Source organism: Melopsittacus undulatus, chromosome 3, assembly GCF_012275295.1.
Source record: "Melopsittacus undulatus isolate bMelUnd1 chromosome 3, bMelUnd1.mat.Z, whole genome shotgun sequence".
Classification (NCBI taxonomy): domain Eukaryota; kingdom Metazoa; phylum Chordata; class Aves; order Psittaciformes; family Psittaculidae; genus Melopsittacus; species Melopsittacus undulatus.
The window spans coordinates 113,673,753-113,693,097 of record NC_047529.1 but is presented as its reverse complement, the minus strand read 5'-3'; the positions used below and the strand labels follow the sequence as shown (position 1 = coordinate 113,693,097).

The window sequence follows — 19,345 nt, the reverse complement described above, 5'->3', positions numbered from 1 at the left end:
TGTACAATACTGAATCATTTTAGGTATTTCGAAGTGCATCCCATACTATTAAAATTCAGGGTATATAAAACCCACATGATTCTAAGCCATTTCTTTTATCCAACGAATGCCTTGAAATTACTTTGAATGTTGCCAACTGATATGCAGCTTCTACTTCTCCATGCAAGACTACACTTTCTGTTCATCCATATGGTAAGTACCACAAACAGTAACTTTCACTCCCAGATACTTTAAAGGAAGGAAAAAAGTTATATTCCCACAAACACCCTAGGCAACATGAAATTGAACATATGGTCTCTTCTGTATGAATATGCCTTTCTCAGTCTCATGAAAAATTAAAAACAATTTTTAACTACTAGAGACAAGTGTTTTCAGGACTCAGCTGCACCTAGTACCTTAAAGGCTAGTAGGTGCCTTCAAAAGGATGTCCAATCAGAAATGAGTGTATGGAGAAGAACACTGTATGGAGAAGAACAGAAAAAGCATGCTTTGTCACTCCTGTCAACATGGAATACTGCTTTGAGCAGTGGACTAACCAATTTCATCAAGATTACCCAGGCAAAACTGCAGCACAATCTAGTCTGTATCTTCTACTGTTTGAATCTGCATGTAAAAACTGCCTAAAATTATACTTGTTAACAGTCTGATGAATGATAATATCTGTATTCTTAGCGCAGTGCAGAAAAAAATACCTCTGGAGCTATGTAGTCTGGTGTGCCACAAAAGGTTGTGGTGGTCACTCCATTCAGAATCCCTTCTTTGCACATCCCAAAGTCAGCCAGTTTACAGTGGCCTTCCGCATCCAGAAGAATATTGTCCAGTTTCAGGTCCCTGAAATAAAAAAAGCTTAAAATTGAATCAACTCTCAAATTTTCATCATATGCTCTTGAATTTCATCATAAACTATAGATTATGACAAATAGATGGTTTCACAAACACCACTGAGAGACTGTCCTTCACTAAATAGACCTACCAATAGTTAGAGGCAATAAGAAAGCAAGAAATGACAAGCACTTTGCAAGACCAGGCCTTTGCGCTCTCTTCAGCTGCATGAAAGCAGAGCTGTATTCAAGAGAGAATCAGAAATGTTTGGAAAATACCTAAGTCTCTTGTTTGCTATATATCCAACATTCTGTCTATGTGAAACAGGTCAACTATGTCTAATGAAGCCATTCTCCCACTCTGCAGCACCATAAAGTAAAAGGAGCACCAATTTATCCATACTCTAACATCTGGGTTGAATTAATAGGTACTTTAAAACTTGGAATATTCTGAATTGGATTCTTAATGTGTACTAGCAATTCAAAGTTCAGATTGCAATGAGAGGGATGAAAAACAGCATTCATCTTTGGAAGCATTATTTTCTGCAGCTTAACCCTGCTCAAAAATAATCTCACAGGAATATTTTGCATTCATTGTTGAACAACACAGCAGCTGTCTCTGATCCCTTGTTATACAAATGTCTTTGTGTCAAACCCACACAATTCTTTGGTTATTAAATTGGGTGAGGTCAAAAATAGGTTGAGAAAGGGATATCCACCTTTCCTGCCTTGCCCTCTGCACACTTTCTAAATATACTATGGATGGCTATTGCATGTTCCAACACAATGGATGCTAGGTAGCAATTAGCCTACCTGCCACTTGCCTTAGACTAAATTTCAAAAGGATTTAGAAAGTCAATGCATAAAAGAACCCTCGGTTGCAGGGAAAACTCCCACAATTAAAAACATTTAATAGTGTGTAAATAATAACATAAACCAAAGGCAAAACACCCCATTTCTAGTGCCTGGACCATCTTATCTTTACATTTCTGTCTAGGCTTTAGGTACTTCTGCCCATCAAAACCACAGTAATAAATGAATACACAGAGAGGTGAGAATCAAAGGCGGAACAATTGTCTTTAGGTGACTCTGGGGACACTTTCTGAATGATGAAGAGAAATTTCCATAGATAGCATTTAGGGTGGTGTGGAAGTGTGTATGTAGGCAAGCTCTAAACCAGATAGAGAAATAAACCCCCCTGACAGTTTCTGTAAATAAATTAGACCCCAAAAGCCTATAAAAAGATACAGGGTTTCTTGCAAATAATCCTTTATGCCACCACATTCCTCCTGAGTGAGGGATGACTGGTCTTCACCTTACTCTGAGGATTTCCTTCAGAGAAGTGTTTCCCGATCAGACCCCAGACTTTAGAACAACTGGCACTGCATCATGGTGGAAGCACTCACACACATAAAATGATTAAACAACCCACCAAGGCTGCATCATGTGAAGAGTTTTAGTGGCCGTGTCTGAGGCTACAGTATGTTGGGATTTCCCCAGGAAAGTTCTTTTCTCCCTATCATCCCAATTTCAGTAAATGGATTTTATTCTGTTTTCTTTATCCTTCTGATACTTGTTCAGAGTTTTCAAACACACTGGCTCACCTTTATCCAACATGTATTTCTCAAGCATGTACACAGGACAACATAAACATCAGATATTCTGGGACACAGTGGACTTACTACTCAAGGTCTGCATAATCATTGTACATCTATGCAGTAAATCAGGCACTCTTGGAAGCACTGGATGTCTTACTGTGCATACAAAGATAGATTGTGCTGAGTACACATTATAAAGTGGTTTGTGCATGTACAAGAGGTCTGACATGGCAAAGAAAAGTCAGATTTACCTCTGTAACAGTAAATCCACTGTCTCTCACATAAACTAGCTTTATCAGATATGGTTTATGAAGCTCAAGTATATACTGGCTGTAATAATGTTTATAGTATATTATATTATAATGTAATAATATGTCCTACATGAGACATAGCTATTTCCAGATCAGATGCTGTTCTTGTAGTTCCTCAGCTGGTCACCCACATAAGGCCCCTTGAAGCATGCCACATATTTCATCATTCCTCAAGGTCGTCCTTTTTATGAGCTCCTAAACAACCCAAGATTCAGTTGGCTACAACATAATCCCCTACATCTAGCCGTTCAACCCCTCAAATAACCACCATTTCCTAGTCCTGGAAAGTGATTTGCGAGAATTGCCCAACATCATGCAAGGGCAAACAGATATCAACAGCTCTGTGTCCCTCAAAGAAGACAAACAAAATAATGGTGCCTGCTTTGAAAGTCACGTGCCTTCCCAAAACTACTCTTCCAGTGAATTGCAGGTGCTACAATCAGAAGACCTGCATTAAGATGAGACTACAACATCATCAAGTAGTATGTGAACAAGTGTAACAATAGGATAAGAGTGTTCCAGATTGGAGAATAAGCATGTCGCTGGAACTTTTTAACATTCCAAATGTAGTGCTATCTTGGATGTTCCTAAGCTAAGAAAGAATGCATGCCATATTTCAAAAAGTCAATATGTCCAGACAAATCAAAGAATAGTTATATTTGATGTTATCTAGGAACCACTTGCAGACACCATCACAACAGGCAGTTAGGAAGAAGGTTGTAATACAAATAATTATGATAGGAACTGATGAAACTCAAGAGACTGCTCTGAAAACTGGTTCCACCTTAATTGGGAGTAGTAAGTGACCATCAGAGGACTCCTGCATGTTATCTTAACTCTAGTATCAGAAGCAGGACTTCCCAGTGCAGGCAGGTGACAGACTGGAACTGTTAGTACCTAAAATAGTTTAAGTTTCATTTAATGCCATATGCTAGCCATGGAGTTGAATACAAATATAGTTGGTAACCCAAGAAACTCCTAAGCTAGGAGAAATCTCAACAGTAATAAAAGACTGACAGTAAGCTACCACATAATGCAGAAGGACAGGATGCTCACCATTGCCTTTATTTCCTTAAAGATTTGTATAAGACACAGAAATTAGCAATAAAAATCTAACTTGACAGTGGAAAAAGAGAACAAACAAACTCAGCAAAAAGAAAACCAGGAAGAGTCTAAATATTACATTCTACCTATAAAGACTGACAGTGAAATCTAAAGCCTGTCTGTAAAAACACAAGTCAATTTAACTTTCTTACCATTTACCAAACTATAATCCTACTTGACAGAAGAAAAACATCTGGAACCCCTTCATCAAGCCAAAATAAAGCCGTCAAGCCTATAAGCCTCTTCAAAACTCTATTGGAGGCACTGAGGACACCAGCTTAATTACTCACACAATAATGGAATTTAATACCAGTAGGTTTTTATTATCACAAAGAGCACCATAGTTGCAAAAGAAATTTAGAAGAGGCTAAAACAACAGGAGTATGACTCCCACTAAAGTACAGATGGGAGGTTAAAAGGTAAGCTGGGCGTCTGCCAAAGTGCCAAATTCATAGCTAGCCCACAAGATTATCATAGTCCGTAAAATTGCAAAATTGCACTGAAAACCATTCAAATCCTTTGTGTAAATTTACAGTTGCCAGATTAAAAAATCAACACTGAAACCAAACAAAACCCACCCAAATAAAACCCCCACCAAACCCCCCCTAATTATGAAGCTTCGGAAAGCAGAAATCTTAGCTCACTAAATAAGTGTAAGAGAACAGGTAATGTGCTATTTAACACCTCGCAGGAAAAAAAAGAACCTAAACCAAAACAGGCAGAGATGAGGAAACAAATGAAGAGGTAACAAAAACGTGTTGTCAAGGAAGCCTGTCTTTCCAGAGCTACAGTCTCACTGAAGAAAACTTTTTAGTTTAAGATTCATATCTCCCCAGAACTGTTCCAAGCAACAGCCATGTCTCCTGGAACAACAAAAGAGTAAACAGCTATCAATCTTTGGAATGTGAATTAAACGCCTGCACAGAACGATCCTTTCTGATCCATTCTGTCTTTTATTTGGTTCCTGGTATTAGTTGTCTAAATAAATACCTAATAATACAGTGTGGGATAGATCAATGACAAAGGTCTATTGAATTCTTCTTTTTCTTATCTTGCATTCTTTTTGTAGGAACTAAGAAAGTCATCTGTGTCTGACAAAATGAGCTCCTACAACCTGCATAATTACATGCAACTGCAAACAACCTAACCAGTTAAGCCAGGAAAATGCCCAGATTGCTTGAATGCAGTAAAGCTACATTAAGCTATTTCGCTCCTTTGTTTGTTTGCCAAGATACTTTGTAACATCGGTTCAGTTGACCTGAGCAGTCGATTGCATAAAATGTTTTGGTTTGGGTTTTCTTTTTTTCTTTCTCAGAAAGCTTAAAACAGAAACTTAAGCCTTGGTTTCTATTTCTGGATACTGGCCAGCATCGCAGTCACCTCAGAAGCTGGAATGACTGGCAGGATCTCAAGGCAGAATCAGGATTATAACACTAAGGCTTGTGCAAGTTGAAACAGAGGAGTGGGTGGACTGCAGGTAATCTGTGAGAAAACTTCCCTAACGCTCATTCCTTCCTCCACATGCCAGTGCCATGAGACACTGACTGTCCTGGCTTCCTACAAATGCTCGGTGGACAAGGACTTCACAGGACTTGATTCTTAAAGCCTCCCTCCCAACAGTAGCAGTGAGATAACCACCTTGTGTGCGCGGCCCTGCATGTCACACGTGTCATTAAGATAACAGATAATTTTCTTGTTGAAAGTTAGGCAATTAAACAGTAGCAATGGGTTTTGACCAATAAAATCAGAAAGGCTGCCAAAGATTACTAACAGTAGCCTTTGAACATGGTAAACATTAGTGACTAAATAAATCCATATTTGAAGAACAAGATCAAGTAGCTGGGAAACATGATCACAAGCTGGTTTAAGCAATCACTCCACAATGAAGTATCTCCGCAGCATCTGCTTCTACTCTTAACTGTTTAGTGAGCAATGAAACCAGAAAGCATATGCATTTCACAGTGTAGGTCATAATGAAGCACAATAATCACTATCCACAAATAGCAACATTGAAAGCAAGAATATCTCTTCATAGGGTGAAAGTAAAGGATTGAACTAACATCTATAGAATATCAAAGAGGAAAGATCCAAAAGCAACACAAGACTAAAGAATGTAGCTACTGAACAACCTTTTTTGTGTGTGTGTGTGACTTTCAACTGCAATAAACCATTTCAATAGTTTATTTGAAATCATTGCCATTGCCATTGTTCCCCTGCATGGGAAATTCACATCCTCCCTGCAGACTTTAAATAGACAAGCTGTTCACAGAAGAAACCACAGAAGGTAAAAGGGAAACTGCCTCCGACACCATGAAAAACCATCAGAATTATTCTCTACTTACTACAGTTATTGAAATTTGTAACTGAAGGCAATATGCTCAGCATTATCCATCAGCAATGACATTTTTCTATATAGAAAGATGAGAATACTGTATTAATAAAATTCCTTTTGAACTTACCCAGACTGCTTTTGAGATAAAGATGCTCACCTGTAACAACAGAGCTCTCCTCTACTCTGTACAAATTTACTCTTTGCTGTAATTTTAGTTAATGATGCATTTTCAACACAGATTTCAATCACAAGCAGGAAATACCACAAAACTTGGGTCATTTGTACCACACTGCCTGAAAGGATATTTTCTGGAAGACCGATAAATTCACCGAAATCTTTGTCTCATTTCTTCAAATAGATTGTGTGTCCTCAAAATATTGATAACTGATATACTAGGTTACAATTTGTAAGTTAGATTTGGAGTTAGATATGGAACTGGTCAGGAAACAAAAAGAATTGTCAACAATTTTCATGTTCTGATGTTAGCTTCTTTAATGATGAGCTCTCAGCAATGCGATCTCAATTTCTTTATATAAACTACGGAACAGCTATATTAGGACTGTACTTCACTAGCTTTAAGTATTTGAGTCAGAACACATCAGCAAGACTTTTTTTCTTCCCCCCCCCTTCACAACAGATCAGAGAATGGAAAAATCCAAACTAAAACTTCCAGGAAAATGTAAAATAACACTGTATTTTTTTTTCCTATTGGAAACCTGAATGGGATAAGAGCTTTCACAGGCTACTGATCTTGAGCGTGGAACAATCATAGCGTCACTGCATTTCAGGTTCTATCAGTTGATGTGACCTCCCTTATCCATGGAGTAAGAAATAGGGCACACACTGGACTGTTCATGCTTATGAGTGGATTCATGACAGTGCGGCAGTTTTTGTTAGCAGGGAAGGAGTAGGGAGAAACCTGAGTGACATTAATGGTGAGAAAAAGATGGTTCTGCTGCTTTGATTGGTGTAGAAGATCTCAGGAAGTTTTGCCTGTGTTTTTCTGAAAGTCTTTGAATTCCTCTGCTTTGCTTTTATGTTGTGTTGTAAGTAATTAATTATTACTTACATTACTTACATTAAGTAATAACAGGATTTATGACACACGTTTTCTTTGTCACTGTTACATCAGTCGTATTATCAGAGAATGAATACACAATCTATCACAAAAAATGTAGCAGAGCTGTACTCAGCAATATACAGAAATACCTGTTTTAGAGGTTTGAAACCTGCAACTTTTCAGAAGTGACAAGTTTGGAATAAAGTGAACCCATTTTATACTGATGTGTACCAGTACATATAATGGCTAGCAGTGGATGCATTAAGAGCGCAGACTTGGTTCCAAATAAAGCCAAATATCCTATAGTTACTTCTGATTAAAGAAAACAGGGCTAGTTCAGATAGCAGGGTAAATACTGATGACTTTTAATGTGACCATAGTGACACTCTCTGTCAGGCATGTTTACTTTTAAAAGCACACATTTACTTTCCTTATATACCACAACATCCATCACCCTGCCATTTACACAAGTATCTTGTGGACTAAGGGGATGGCAGAGACAGGAGAAGGCATGTAGCAAAATGCAGTTTGCTATCTAGCCACCAAGCACATCAGAAGGAGGTAACTTCATGACTGCTGCCTGTGGCTCCGTAAGTCCTAGCTGTTACAAGGCAAAAGCATGCCTTGGACAGTGTATAACATCACCTGCTCCAGCAGTGTCTACCATTGAGAAACTTTTAGGTCAGCAGCATCCTGAGATGGAAAAGAAGGCTGTGTGTTCATTACGTAGCCTTAACTACCGATGTCTGAATGACTTATTGAAGAAAGGTTCAATATTCATTTCCAGTAGCTTAAGGAAACCAATGACTTCTCTGGTAGCATAAAACCTTTTTCTATAAAATAATTTCTATATATGGCTTTTTATGGCTTTGACCATAGCTTTATCACAATTGTCGGTAGCAGCTTATGATATTACAGTGCCTGATCTTCTTATCTTATTACACTGAGTTTCCTTAAAATAATGTGCAGACAAATAAATATATTGTACTTAACAGCTTTCCTTTGTGTGGCTTTTCCTTTCTTATTATTGCCACATTTTTATTTGTGAACATAAGTGAAATATGCACAAGTTTAAATATGCATCCTTCCATGAGCCATACCTGAGAATGAACAATTTTTCCATAAGCCTGAGTCAGGAATGGGACATAGTGCTGCAACTCTGCCTCTTGACTTAGTCTACTGCCAAAGCCCTAATTTAGACAAGTTTTATGTTGGATCCCAGTGGCAGCTGTGCCTTCCCATGGCCTGCAGGCCTGCAATCTTTGTACTGTGTAAGAAATGGAGCTGGCTTCATATTAGAGACTTTGGCTGAAAAATTCCTGGCTGGCTCTATGTATTCAGGCTGGGAATTACAGGGTGAAATCTATACTAATGATATTTACTGTTTCAGCCTCTGCTACAAAGCCCAAGTGTTAAGTCATCGCTAAATATGTAATGTGATAAAGCCTGTCCCCACTGACACCTCAGTGATCCCGCTGAAGACAACAGAGGTTCCCAGGCTTAGCCAAGGATTGACTCAAGCCTCATTATTCTACTCTGTGAGGTTCACTGCTCTTATTTTTATATCTCAAATAACATAAAAATAAGATTGTGTATTATAACAATAGGTTAGGTGGAGCGCAAACTAAAAGTGCCTACTATGTATGTCTGTAATCCTTTTAAACAAAACAATACCAAGTCATTACTTGATAAAACCACTTGATGAAAGACACTGAAAGGACGGAGTGAAGCTAGGAAAGCTTGTCAGATCACGTTCTGAAAACTCAGTTCTGTAAAAATGTCACCAGAACCTTAGAAAGCAAATTTATCTGTAGACACATTAATAAGTTTTGGCTCTGTTCAAAAGTTTTGCTTTGGAAACCAAAAGCAACGGGTTTGGGTTTTGTTTTCCTCAGTGACCTTAGTTGGTAGGATGACAAAATCACTATCATTTGAACAAGTTATGCAAACACAAAGAAAAGAGTACTTTGCTTTCAGGCAGAGTTTCTATGCCCAACCAAAAAGGACCAAAATCTTCTCTTTCCTATTTTTGATTGAAGCTTTCTTACGCAGAATAGAAAAACCTACAGCCAACAAATGCATGTCCATCCCCTTAACATCTTGCATTTCTACAGCAGTTCCCATTCAGCTATGTCAGCAATGAAGCCTTGTAACTCTTAATAACCCACAACAAGGATATACTACTGCCCTATCCAGATGACAGGAAAGACAAAATTAAAGGTTATAATGTAACGAACCGCAATTTACATTAATCGGGGAAAGTAGCTGGAGCTCTGAAACATTTTGCTCTGGTTTTAGGATAAATTCCTTTCCTGTATTTTCCAGGATTCTGACCCAGATTTATCACACCAGGCATTAGGGTATAACTGAGGCACCACAGTTTGCCCCAAGCCCTCACAGCCATCTCCACAAGTATCTCCAAGTGGATGATTCACAGAACACGCGGGCTGCACAGCTCCCTAAAGAAGCCTACCCTTCTCCATCAAATGCAAAGGCACTCCAGGACAAGCAGGATCCTGACTTGGAAGCTTCACCTGCATTCCTGAAGTCAGGTGATATGAAACTGAGCTTTGCGTATATTTGGTATAAGCTGCCTCCCAGCTTCCTGTCTTCCAGTTAGATTTCATACAAATCAGTTGTAAAACTTCTATTTCTTGTCGAAGAAAGCCAAACAAAGGCAGATTTTTATAACAGACCCACATTCATTTGTTTTGTGACTTGTGGTTGAATCGCCACACACACAGTTTGCTAGGCTTTGAAGTGATGTCCTTTAATAGTGCCTAATTTTTCTCACTCAGGTCATATGGAATTCTCCTGTGCAAAACTCCCAACATGCATATCCATCAAAAAGTCAGACGTTTAATTGCTCTACTTGGACACTCCAAGTAAAGGGCTCCAAAGCATTATTATCCTACATTGTTTCAGGCACATAGAAAGAGCATTCTGAAAAAATCAAAACAACAGAAGAAAAGCTGCTACTGTAATCAGCCATGATTGAAGGCATTTCCTGTATTCTGCTATCAAACTGGTTGTTTTTTCCATTACATACTAAGTGAACTTTAGTAAGGTCAAGACACCAGAGAAAAACAGGATCAGAATATCTTTAATCAACTAAAGTTGAGTACTTTAGTCTCTCTCTTTCAGATGTTCATTCCTGGATCTCATCCCACATCTTCAGATTTCTTCCTTAAATCATAAATACATAAAGCAGGTCAGTTTGAATTTATGATTTAGACAGTTGTTTTCAATGGCATTTAACTTGTTAGCCTTACACTTCCCCTAGCCTAAAGGTCAATTAACCTCATGCTGCGTAACAATACCAATATTATTTTAGTATGTTGTATGTCCAACAGGGGAGGCAGGTTTTCATTCACAATCACAATACTGAGCCAAAAACTTCCCTCAGTTGGAAGTCTATCGTTTCCATCACACTGCCTATTAACACCAAGTTCTGAAATGACAATTAAACAGAAGTCAAAGCTACAATAGCTTAGGTTAATCTGATCCAATCCTGTACATGCCGTACTGCTGTCACACTAAATACAATTTTAAGGTATCTAGCATCCCTGTCCTGTGCTCCGACCCTATTCCTTTTCTAGACAGAAAGTCTTTCTTTCTTCCACAAATGCCAAATGACATTGTTTTATTTGTTAATGTAACACAAATGTCGACACCTCCCTCGGAAATGACCAGTTCCAAGCATATTGTTGACTTGTTGAAGAAGGAAAAAGCATGCCATGCTTTCCCAGCAGCTACTAAGAAAATGCCATGTTTTGGTCCAGTTACATTACATAAAGGACAAGACCAGCCTGCATGAATACTGCTGTGAGACCAAAAGGCTACTCATCATCCAATCTTACCATCTACCTGCTGAATATAGATGCCCACAGTAAAGGCCATTCAGTACCCGCAGATGGTCTCCAAAGCTCACCTTAAGTCCCATTCTTCCTTGCACCCCTCTGCCCCATCCCTTTTCTAACATCACAACTTTAGTAAATGCTCTTTCAATTCAGCTGAGGTTGTTTATCAAAAGAAAACTAATGACACTCACATAAATCCCCATTTTCCAGCCAAGGGAGCAGACCTTCATGTACCCCAAGATGAGAACATACAGTGAAGATGAAGAGCTCTTGAAATAATACAATCTGCTTGCAAAATGTAGCACAGATCTTCTATATCCTAACTAAAGCTTATTTTGCTTCTATCAGGAACAGACAGAACCACCATTAGAGTCAGAGAAAAACTGAAAACATGGTAATGCTGAGAACATACTTCACCACTTGAACTGATATTCTTTTTCTTTCATTCCTTTCAGAAGACTCTATACACTCTGTAAACATCTGAAGAAGATTTAAGAAAAGATTTTAGTCTGGCAACCACAACATGGGTCATGCAATAAAATGGCCAAACATAGGTGATTGGGAGTATATCCTTAGCAAGCCGTTAATGCACCAGCTTGAGCCCCCAATCCAGTGTCTTTTCTGTACCGCCCAATGTCCTCTGCAGCTTTATGATGTCCAGAAAGTGTAAATAAGAAAGGCTGCTGAAGGATTTTACATATGGTGTTTCTTTTTATAAAAGAAACAGATTTATCTGAATTCTCTTCCCTATGCTCCCAAGGGTGTCCTTAGCAGGGAACAAACACAGCTCTTAGCAGTAAGCAGGCTCCTGTTAAAGCTTCATATCATGTTTCCATGGAGAAAAATGCTTTCTCAGTCAGAAAAAAAGGAAAAAAACCCTCTGCAGTGAACTTTTGTACAGACACTGATTTTTTCCAACCTCACTTTGGTCTCCATTCAACCTCTTGGGTCTTTTTATGGAAAGCCTTTCCACAGAGTAGTGCATGTAATATTGCACAGAATGGACTAAATAAATTATATAGCATAAATGAAATTATGTAACTCGGCAAGAATGTTGCTTCCAACAAAATGTTTACTTATATGGAATCACTAAAGGAAGGACTTCAACAATTTCTGCCTCTATTCTGATTTAAATAGCATAGTTCACATGCTTAAACATCTTTTTACACACATCACATGGTCTGAACCTGGGAAGGGTATGTAGGCTTTCAATTTAAAACCTTTTCTAACCCTGCTGAATTTATCAAGGATCAAACCAGCAGCAGTCAACAGCAATTTAACAGACTTCTGCAGATATTCCTGTAAAAACAGTGAATTAAATCTATTTTGTTTTAACATTCTAAAAGCATTCTGTTATACAGATAGATTTGTCCATTGCAGAATTCTGTAGAGCTAACAATTTACTGTTTTATTTGATGGAAGATTACTGCAGTAAAGGGATTCTGGCAAAAAAAACCCCAAAATTCTTTTATTTGACTGTAAAATATGAAGATTATGTCTGAAAAATGGGAGTTGTTTGCCCTTCCAATGTTGATCTATACATAAAATAAACTCCTAAATGCTGCTTCCAGATGTAGATGATAAAAGTTTGTGCTTTGTACTGATGGTTCCAACTACAAACCCAGTTTCGATATGTTATTAAAAAGGGTTATATACATTACTAGAGTTATGTTTTATAATATACCTTTTTAGAAGTATAATTATGTAGCCAAATCAAATTACTTTTGTCCCCCAACCTCTGCCAGAAAGTTGCACAAATGTTCATAGAATCTTTACTTGTGCAGGAAGTTTCAGCTCTAGCACTGTTTCAAATGCAGCTCCTGAAGCCTTCCACCATCTCCTGCAGAAAACATGTGCTCAGGAATGCAACTTTGGATTTAGTGCCAACATACAATATCATCAGTTAAAATCTACTTATAGGAGGCACCCCACTATTTTTAATTAGCAATGGAAAGATGACTCACGGGTTATTCCCATGAAATAAAACATAGCATGACTTAGGAAATTTACAGCGTGTTCAACTTTTGCCAACATCAGTGTTAGCAGAGTGCTATACCAATTTACCTTCAGCTGGGAAGAGAGCGTGTGCTGAGAAGGGCCTGACTGACCAGCCCAAATAACAAGAGAAGCAATCTGGAATACAAGATTTGGGATGCTAAAATATGAGTTTAGTCTCTAAGATTTGGTAGTTATTGGGTAGTCATTGCATAAAAATACAGACTTCAGTAGGATTATAATGTAAACTACTGACCAAAGTGGGGTGTACTTGAACAATTCTGTCAACATAAAAATACATATTTATATCTTGAGCCTGAGGAATTATCTTTGTAACTTCTATGTGTCCAACCACCAGGCTCTCTTCAAAGACCTGCTAACCAGACTCTATGCTCAGATAAGATCAGAAATTATCCTATAAAACTCCCATATAGTTATGTGGGCAAACACTAGCAAGAAACCTAATAATACAGCTTACAGAAGAACTACTTTATATAAAGTTTCATTAAATTATAATTTTCAATAAAGTCCCTTTCCATTGTTCTGACAGCCTCAAACTAAGGATACTGAGTACAATTTAATTCTATTGTAAAATTGCTTTGCTCTTCCGGTGTCAGAAAGAGTTTTAATGTAAATGAGAACCATGATGTTTAAAGAACCAGTCTCTTACCCACCGGATAGCTCATGAACAGAGCGATTTCTACCCAATCTGCAGATGTTTTAAGAATCGTAGCCAAATCCTTTTCCTCTTGGGTCATCCACACAAAACCAGGACTTTTGTCCTACTCTGTGTGCAAGCATAGTGCTTGCTCTGGCAAAATACCCCTCCTTTCTTTTGTGTATTTTCAAGAAGTGAAAAGAGAACCTGCCTAAAAGCCAGTGTTGCCCAAAGGGTTTCCCTTGCCTCCACTCAGGGCATTTCTCCCTCTCTGGAGACCAGCTTACAGAGTTTTGGCAGAGGCAATTTCAACCGGCTTGCACTGGACTGCTTTCAGCCTTGTGCCAAGGGCTACACTGCTGAGCTGCTGGCTACTACCCTTGTTCACAATCTGAGGATCCCTTTATGCTATCAGGTATTTTAAGACTTTTGTATAAATGAGAATCAGGGCTGCTTTATAATAGTTATGGCCCCTTTGGGCCTATTACAGATTATCAGCAAATGAACTGGCACACAGTTCGTAGGCCTTTTTATGCCCTCAGTATACAGTACCATAAACACTTGCTGTCCTCTTACTGGTGGTTAAGTTTAGGCAAATATGTACTCAGGCTGTTTCTTAAGTGCATATTATTTTTGTTCTACAAGTACTCCTTCAGAGCTGTTTCAGATTTATTGATGTTTGGAAGCTTTTAAATATCCATTACCCACTTAATTGACCATAGCAATTCCCTCTGACTCATTACTTGTGTTTGTTAGAATATATTTAGGCACTTTTTTTAAATGGGTGTTAATAGACCATAGGATCTCCCTTGGAAACCCTATAATAAATCAAGTAAATACCTGGTGAAGTGCTATTACGTTTACTTGTTACTACTTAATTTTATCCTTAATATTCCATGTTTTGAAGATATAAAGTCCCTCAGTTCAGGTTACTAGTGACCAAGCTCTCTTTGGTTGTCACTGCTTCATCCAGTTTCATACCAGGGTGCACCCATACTAGCTGCTATATTGGGTATCTGCTGTCAAAGCCATCCCATCCTTCCCTTCCCTTGAAGAGGCAATCTCATGCCCTAAGACTAGAATACCCTGTGAAGAACACTTCACTGTAACTCTCAAATCTACATTAAAAAATGTACATGACTGTATGCACTATTTGCATTTGACTTGCTTTGAAGAACAGTATCTTCTGTGACTTCTATGCATCAGCAGAAGGAAATTAAAGTTAGTAGGAAAGAGCATACCTTATAAGTACTAGCATTATTTCTGGCCCTTCCCTTTTATTTTGTTTTCTCTCTGCTGTTTCACAAGACTGACTACTGGAAACAAATTCTAGTAGTAGGAGGTAAGAAGTGAAGACCCATATGGTGTTTACGTTGTGAAGAATTAGTACTGCTTGGGCTTCTCCCCATAACCTGGATGCTACTGAAGGAATTGTTTTGTATCCAAAACACTATATCCCCAACATAAGTGGTCCTGGGGAGCCAATTCAATTTGGTGGTGGTAGGAGAGTGTCTCCTCCCTGATGACATCCATCCTGGGGTGTATCACAGTGCAGAAACCACACGAGCTTCCATATCAGTCAAAGTTGGCCTTGCTGCCGTTGCTGCTTAGCCCTGCTGCACATCTGCCTCCTTCATATGTCCTCAGCACTGCAGAGATGATGAAAACCATGTATTTCTGCCACTGCCTGCTGCTCTGAGCAGTTGCTTCTTTGTACTCTGTGGAACACACTGCAGCCAAGGAGAGGGGCAGGCATTACTTCTGACACAGGAAAGTTAGTTAAGAGACTTGTTACTGCTCTGGCCATGTTAATCCTCACCTCTGTTCATTTTCAGCACAGTCGTGGCCACCTGATCCATTCTGTTCTACTTTCTGATTCCCCTGGTTCACACTGTACCCAGTCTGTCCAAGGTCCTTCTGGTGTAATCCTGTTTATTCTAGTAGCAATGGAGATTTTAATGAACTCCCAAATATGCTGGGGTTCTTACTAGTTTAGTAAGCCAAAGAGACATTTCTAAAGTTTTCCAAAGTGTCAGTGATAACCCAGTTGTGTCAGCTTTCAGATTGGCCAAACTCTCATTTTCCACAGCCTTTTGCAATGGTAAGCAAAAGAGCATGCAGTTTTTAATAACATTGCATTCTCAAATGTGATGCTTTTCTATTTTAAAATAAACACATTTTCAATCTAAAAAGTCAAACTGAGGTCCCAAATCATCCAGGAAGCTGCACACATCATGCATATGAATAGTCTTGCGCTGAATCAAAATCAGCCTATGAGTACAGTGATCTGCATGCAGAAATGTTCGCTGGTGCAGCATCTAAGTGATAAGCTCTTTTGTAACTAGGAGGTGGATAAGGGGAAGGGGGAGAAGGGACAAAGAGAATAAATGCAAACCTTGAGCCCAAAGCAGAAAGGTTCTGACTAAAAGATGGAAAAAGTTGTACGCAGATGACTTCACTGAAGTGTATCACCCAAATATTCTTCAAGGTTGTTCAGTATTTTTAATATCATTATTTTAAAATGCCAGTAAATAGTTTTTTGCATGTTTTTCACCTAACGTTTTGCATTACTCTCCAACTTCTCTGCTGCATCTGAAGAGCATGACAAAATCTTTGTGAAACGCCTATCACCTCAGAACCACGTTTGATGTGCACTTCTCTATTACTATGAGACTTTGGCAGATGCACTCAACAGCCTGCAAAGAGGCAAAGTCTCACCCTTAACATGACACCGTTTCAACATCCACTTTCACCGGGTTATAGAAGTATTTTCCAGTGTTTGAAAACAAACATGACAGAAGGGCACAGCAAAATTCGCCCCTAACTTTTGTCTTTTAAGAACAGAATCACATTTAGGAAGCACCTAAGTGCACTATGAAACAAAAGGCATTCTCTTTCTGCTGTTAGAAACTTGTTTGAAACTGGTGTACAAGTTTCTGTAGAAACAAAGCTGTGCCTCAGCACTTTAGGAAAACCACAGGGACTGTCTTGTGTCAGTACGTTTCAGTTTTACATGTGCCGCAGCTCTAGTGGGTTTTTATTTTGTGCATGTTTCTCTCAGTTAAAATCTTCTTATCAAATGCAGAAAGATAACACACATTTCTTCCTGTTATAAAATAAAGGCACAAACATCAATCATCTCAAATCACTGACATGCACCCAGAAATAAAAACAAACAGGCTCTGTAACATTTCTCTGCTATTATCTGTTGAGAAGCACTGTCGCCCTTTCTACTGAGTACCGGAACATGGCTGCCCTCACAGGAATGTAAACTTGGCATTAACCCTGGCAGATTCCCACTCCCTGCCCTCTCTCATTTAACATTAACTCACTCCTATACTGTTATCAGAAGGTAAAGGTCATAGCTTTATTTACACAATACAGCACTATACAAACGGTCATTAAACAAGAAAATCTTGCACCAAATAAACATGAGGCAAAAAAACAATGCTGACCTCGCTAACGGGAACACCCCCTGGAAGTACCTTGTCATTCCCCATATGAGGTCAATGGTGCTGCTCTATCCTTCTAAATATTAACTGCCCGCCACTGCTTCTCCACATACCCAACTCCCACACAAGAGCCAATGAAGGTCTTTCTTATGTTCCAAACCCAGGAGAAATTTAGAAAGCATTCTACTGTTGGCAAGACCGCATGTTTCATATCCTATTCCCACAGCCTTTACTCATCCTTCCACAGCTGGAAACCTTGTCAAAGGCTCTCCTATACGACAGCAGCCTTCAGCACAATACATAAGCTGGGCAGATGGCAGGGTGGACTCCCTCGGTCCGAATGCCAGAAGCCTGGGAACCAACCCTCCTTCCTGCTTCTCATCTCCCTCAGCCCCGCTTCTCTCCACCCCAGCCCACCGCCTTTTCCTGCGGGGAAGACATCCTGCTTATTTATGCATTTCATGACTGCTAGCCTGCCTACATCCAGCAAGAAAGAGTGCAAAGAGGGCAGGAGGCCACTGAGTAAAATCCCACCAGAGCTCATGTTCAGTTTGGAAACTGGAGCAGAGCACAGCACGGTTTAAGCCCAGGGTGCAAACCCAGCCAGGAGCACTGGACAGGCGGCGCAGTCAGAGACACTAGGACTCAGACACACACACACGTGCTGCAGCACAACTCACTCCTCACTTCTAGCTTTTACTGAAGGTGATGGAAATAGCTTGCTGCTTACTTGCTCCAGAAGGACACTATAACATCTCTGTAGCTTGAGTTCAGGATAGTCCCATGCTTAGGTCTGAATATGTTACATGAGGGTCCAAGGTCTTTCTTCATCATGGACCATAGCTCAAGCACAAATTTAAACTGTTTAGACTTGCACTAAGATGTTATTTACATACTTAAAAGCAAATTTAAGCCAAAATGCTCTATGTCTAGTTTTTTACTTTAAAAGCAAAAAAAGAAGGGGGGAGGGGGGGGAAGAGGGCAATTTTATTTGGCTGCTGCCACTCAGAAATAACACAGTAAGGTAACTTGGGAGAATGATGACTTTTAACATGTTAACCACTGACCATGCAACATTTTCATCAGTGTAAATATAACTCCTTGCCACTCTGCCAAGGTTGCACTGAATCATACAACCGCCAGTGAAGTCAGACGTTCTAAATATTCTTATTTCACATATAAACACACTAATGAAAGTGCTTTTCATTTTAGGTAGTAGCTCATTCCGAAACACTGGTGTGTGTTGCCCTGATAAATGGGAATGCTGGGAAAACTGATCATATGCAGAAAAATTCAGTTAGTGTTCAAACAAGTTGCTAGGATATTTGTGTATGGAAAAAGCCCAGAGGTATTCAAGGATTAGCATCAGCATATTTATATTCACATTGCCTTCAATTCAGTGTTAATATATCCTTCATCACAATCAACATATTAATTGCTGAGTGCACAGAAAGCTGCAGCAAGTTACAGGCTGGATTATTATTTCATTGTGGAGGAACATTATGACCCTCCATTATGAATGAGGACTCCCCCATGTCCAGGTGCTCTAATTCGAAGGCAACATCTCACAGACCTTACATGTGAAACCAAAAGAATGAGTTAACCCATAGAAGGTGACACTAATTTCCCAGGTAAGGCATTTTTCATCCTCTCAGGTGAAGTGTAGCTGTGTACATAGCTTCCTTCTTTCGGATTTCAGACAGAGCACCCCTTTTAATCACCTGAATGGTCTTGGAGCACACCAGAGATCACACAATAGACATGTAAATACTGGCCCTCCAGGTCTTCACTGAAACAAGTTTGTAGCTCACACAGTTATTCCCTAAATCATGTATGAACTGGGGACACCAGCACTTATGATAATGAAGTGGTACCCCATTCTAGTGCTGGTGTCCAAGCCTGGGGAGACAGCAGCTCTCTGTATGTATTTCAGGTCAGAGTGGGCGACCTGAGTCACCTCACTTGAACTCCTACAGCAAGAGACAGAAAACACCCACTGGATACTCCTGTCCTCAGCCTGACAGCTGCGGGTGAAACAAGAACATGTAACATTTACACAGACCTGCAAAAAGTGCACATGAACATCACGCCAGCACAAGAGGGGAATATGGAACTGTCAGTTTCTGTACCCTGTTCGTTGCAACTTCTCTACAT

General features: G+C 39.3%; 1 protein-coding gene across 1 annotated transcript in view; it reads right to left on the bottom strand.

Annotated features, from left to right (window-relative positions):
• The window catches only part of PRKCE (protein kinase C epsilon), a 282,199-nt gene that overhangs the window by 27,020 nt on the left and 235,834 nt on the right, over positions 1-19,345 (bottom strand). The window contains exon 12 of the mRNA XM_005144578.3: positions 693-831. Within this exon, the coding sequence (XP_005144635.2) occupies positions 693-831 (139 nt within the window). The remainder of the gene's footprint in view (positions 1-692; positions 832-19,345) is intronic.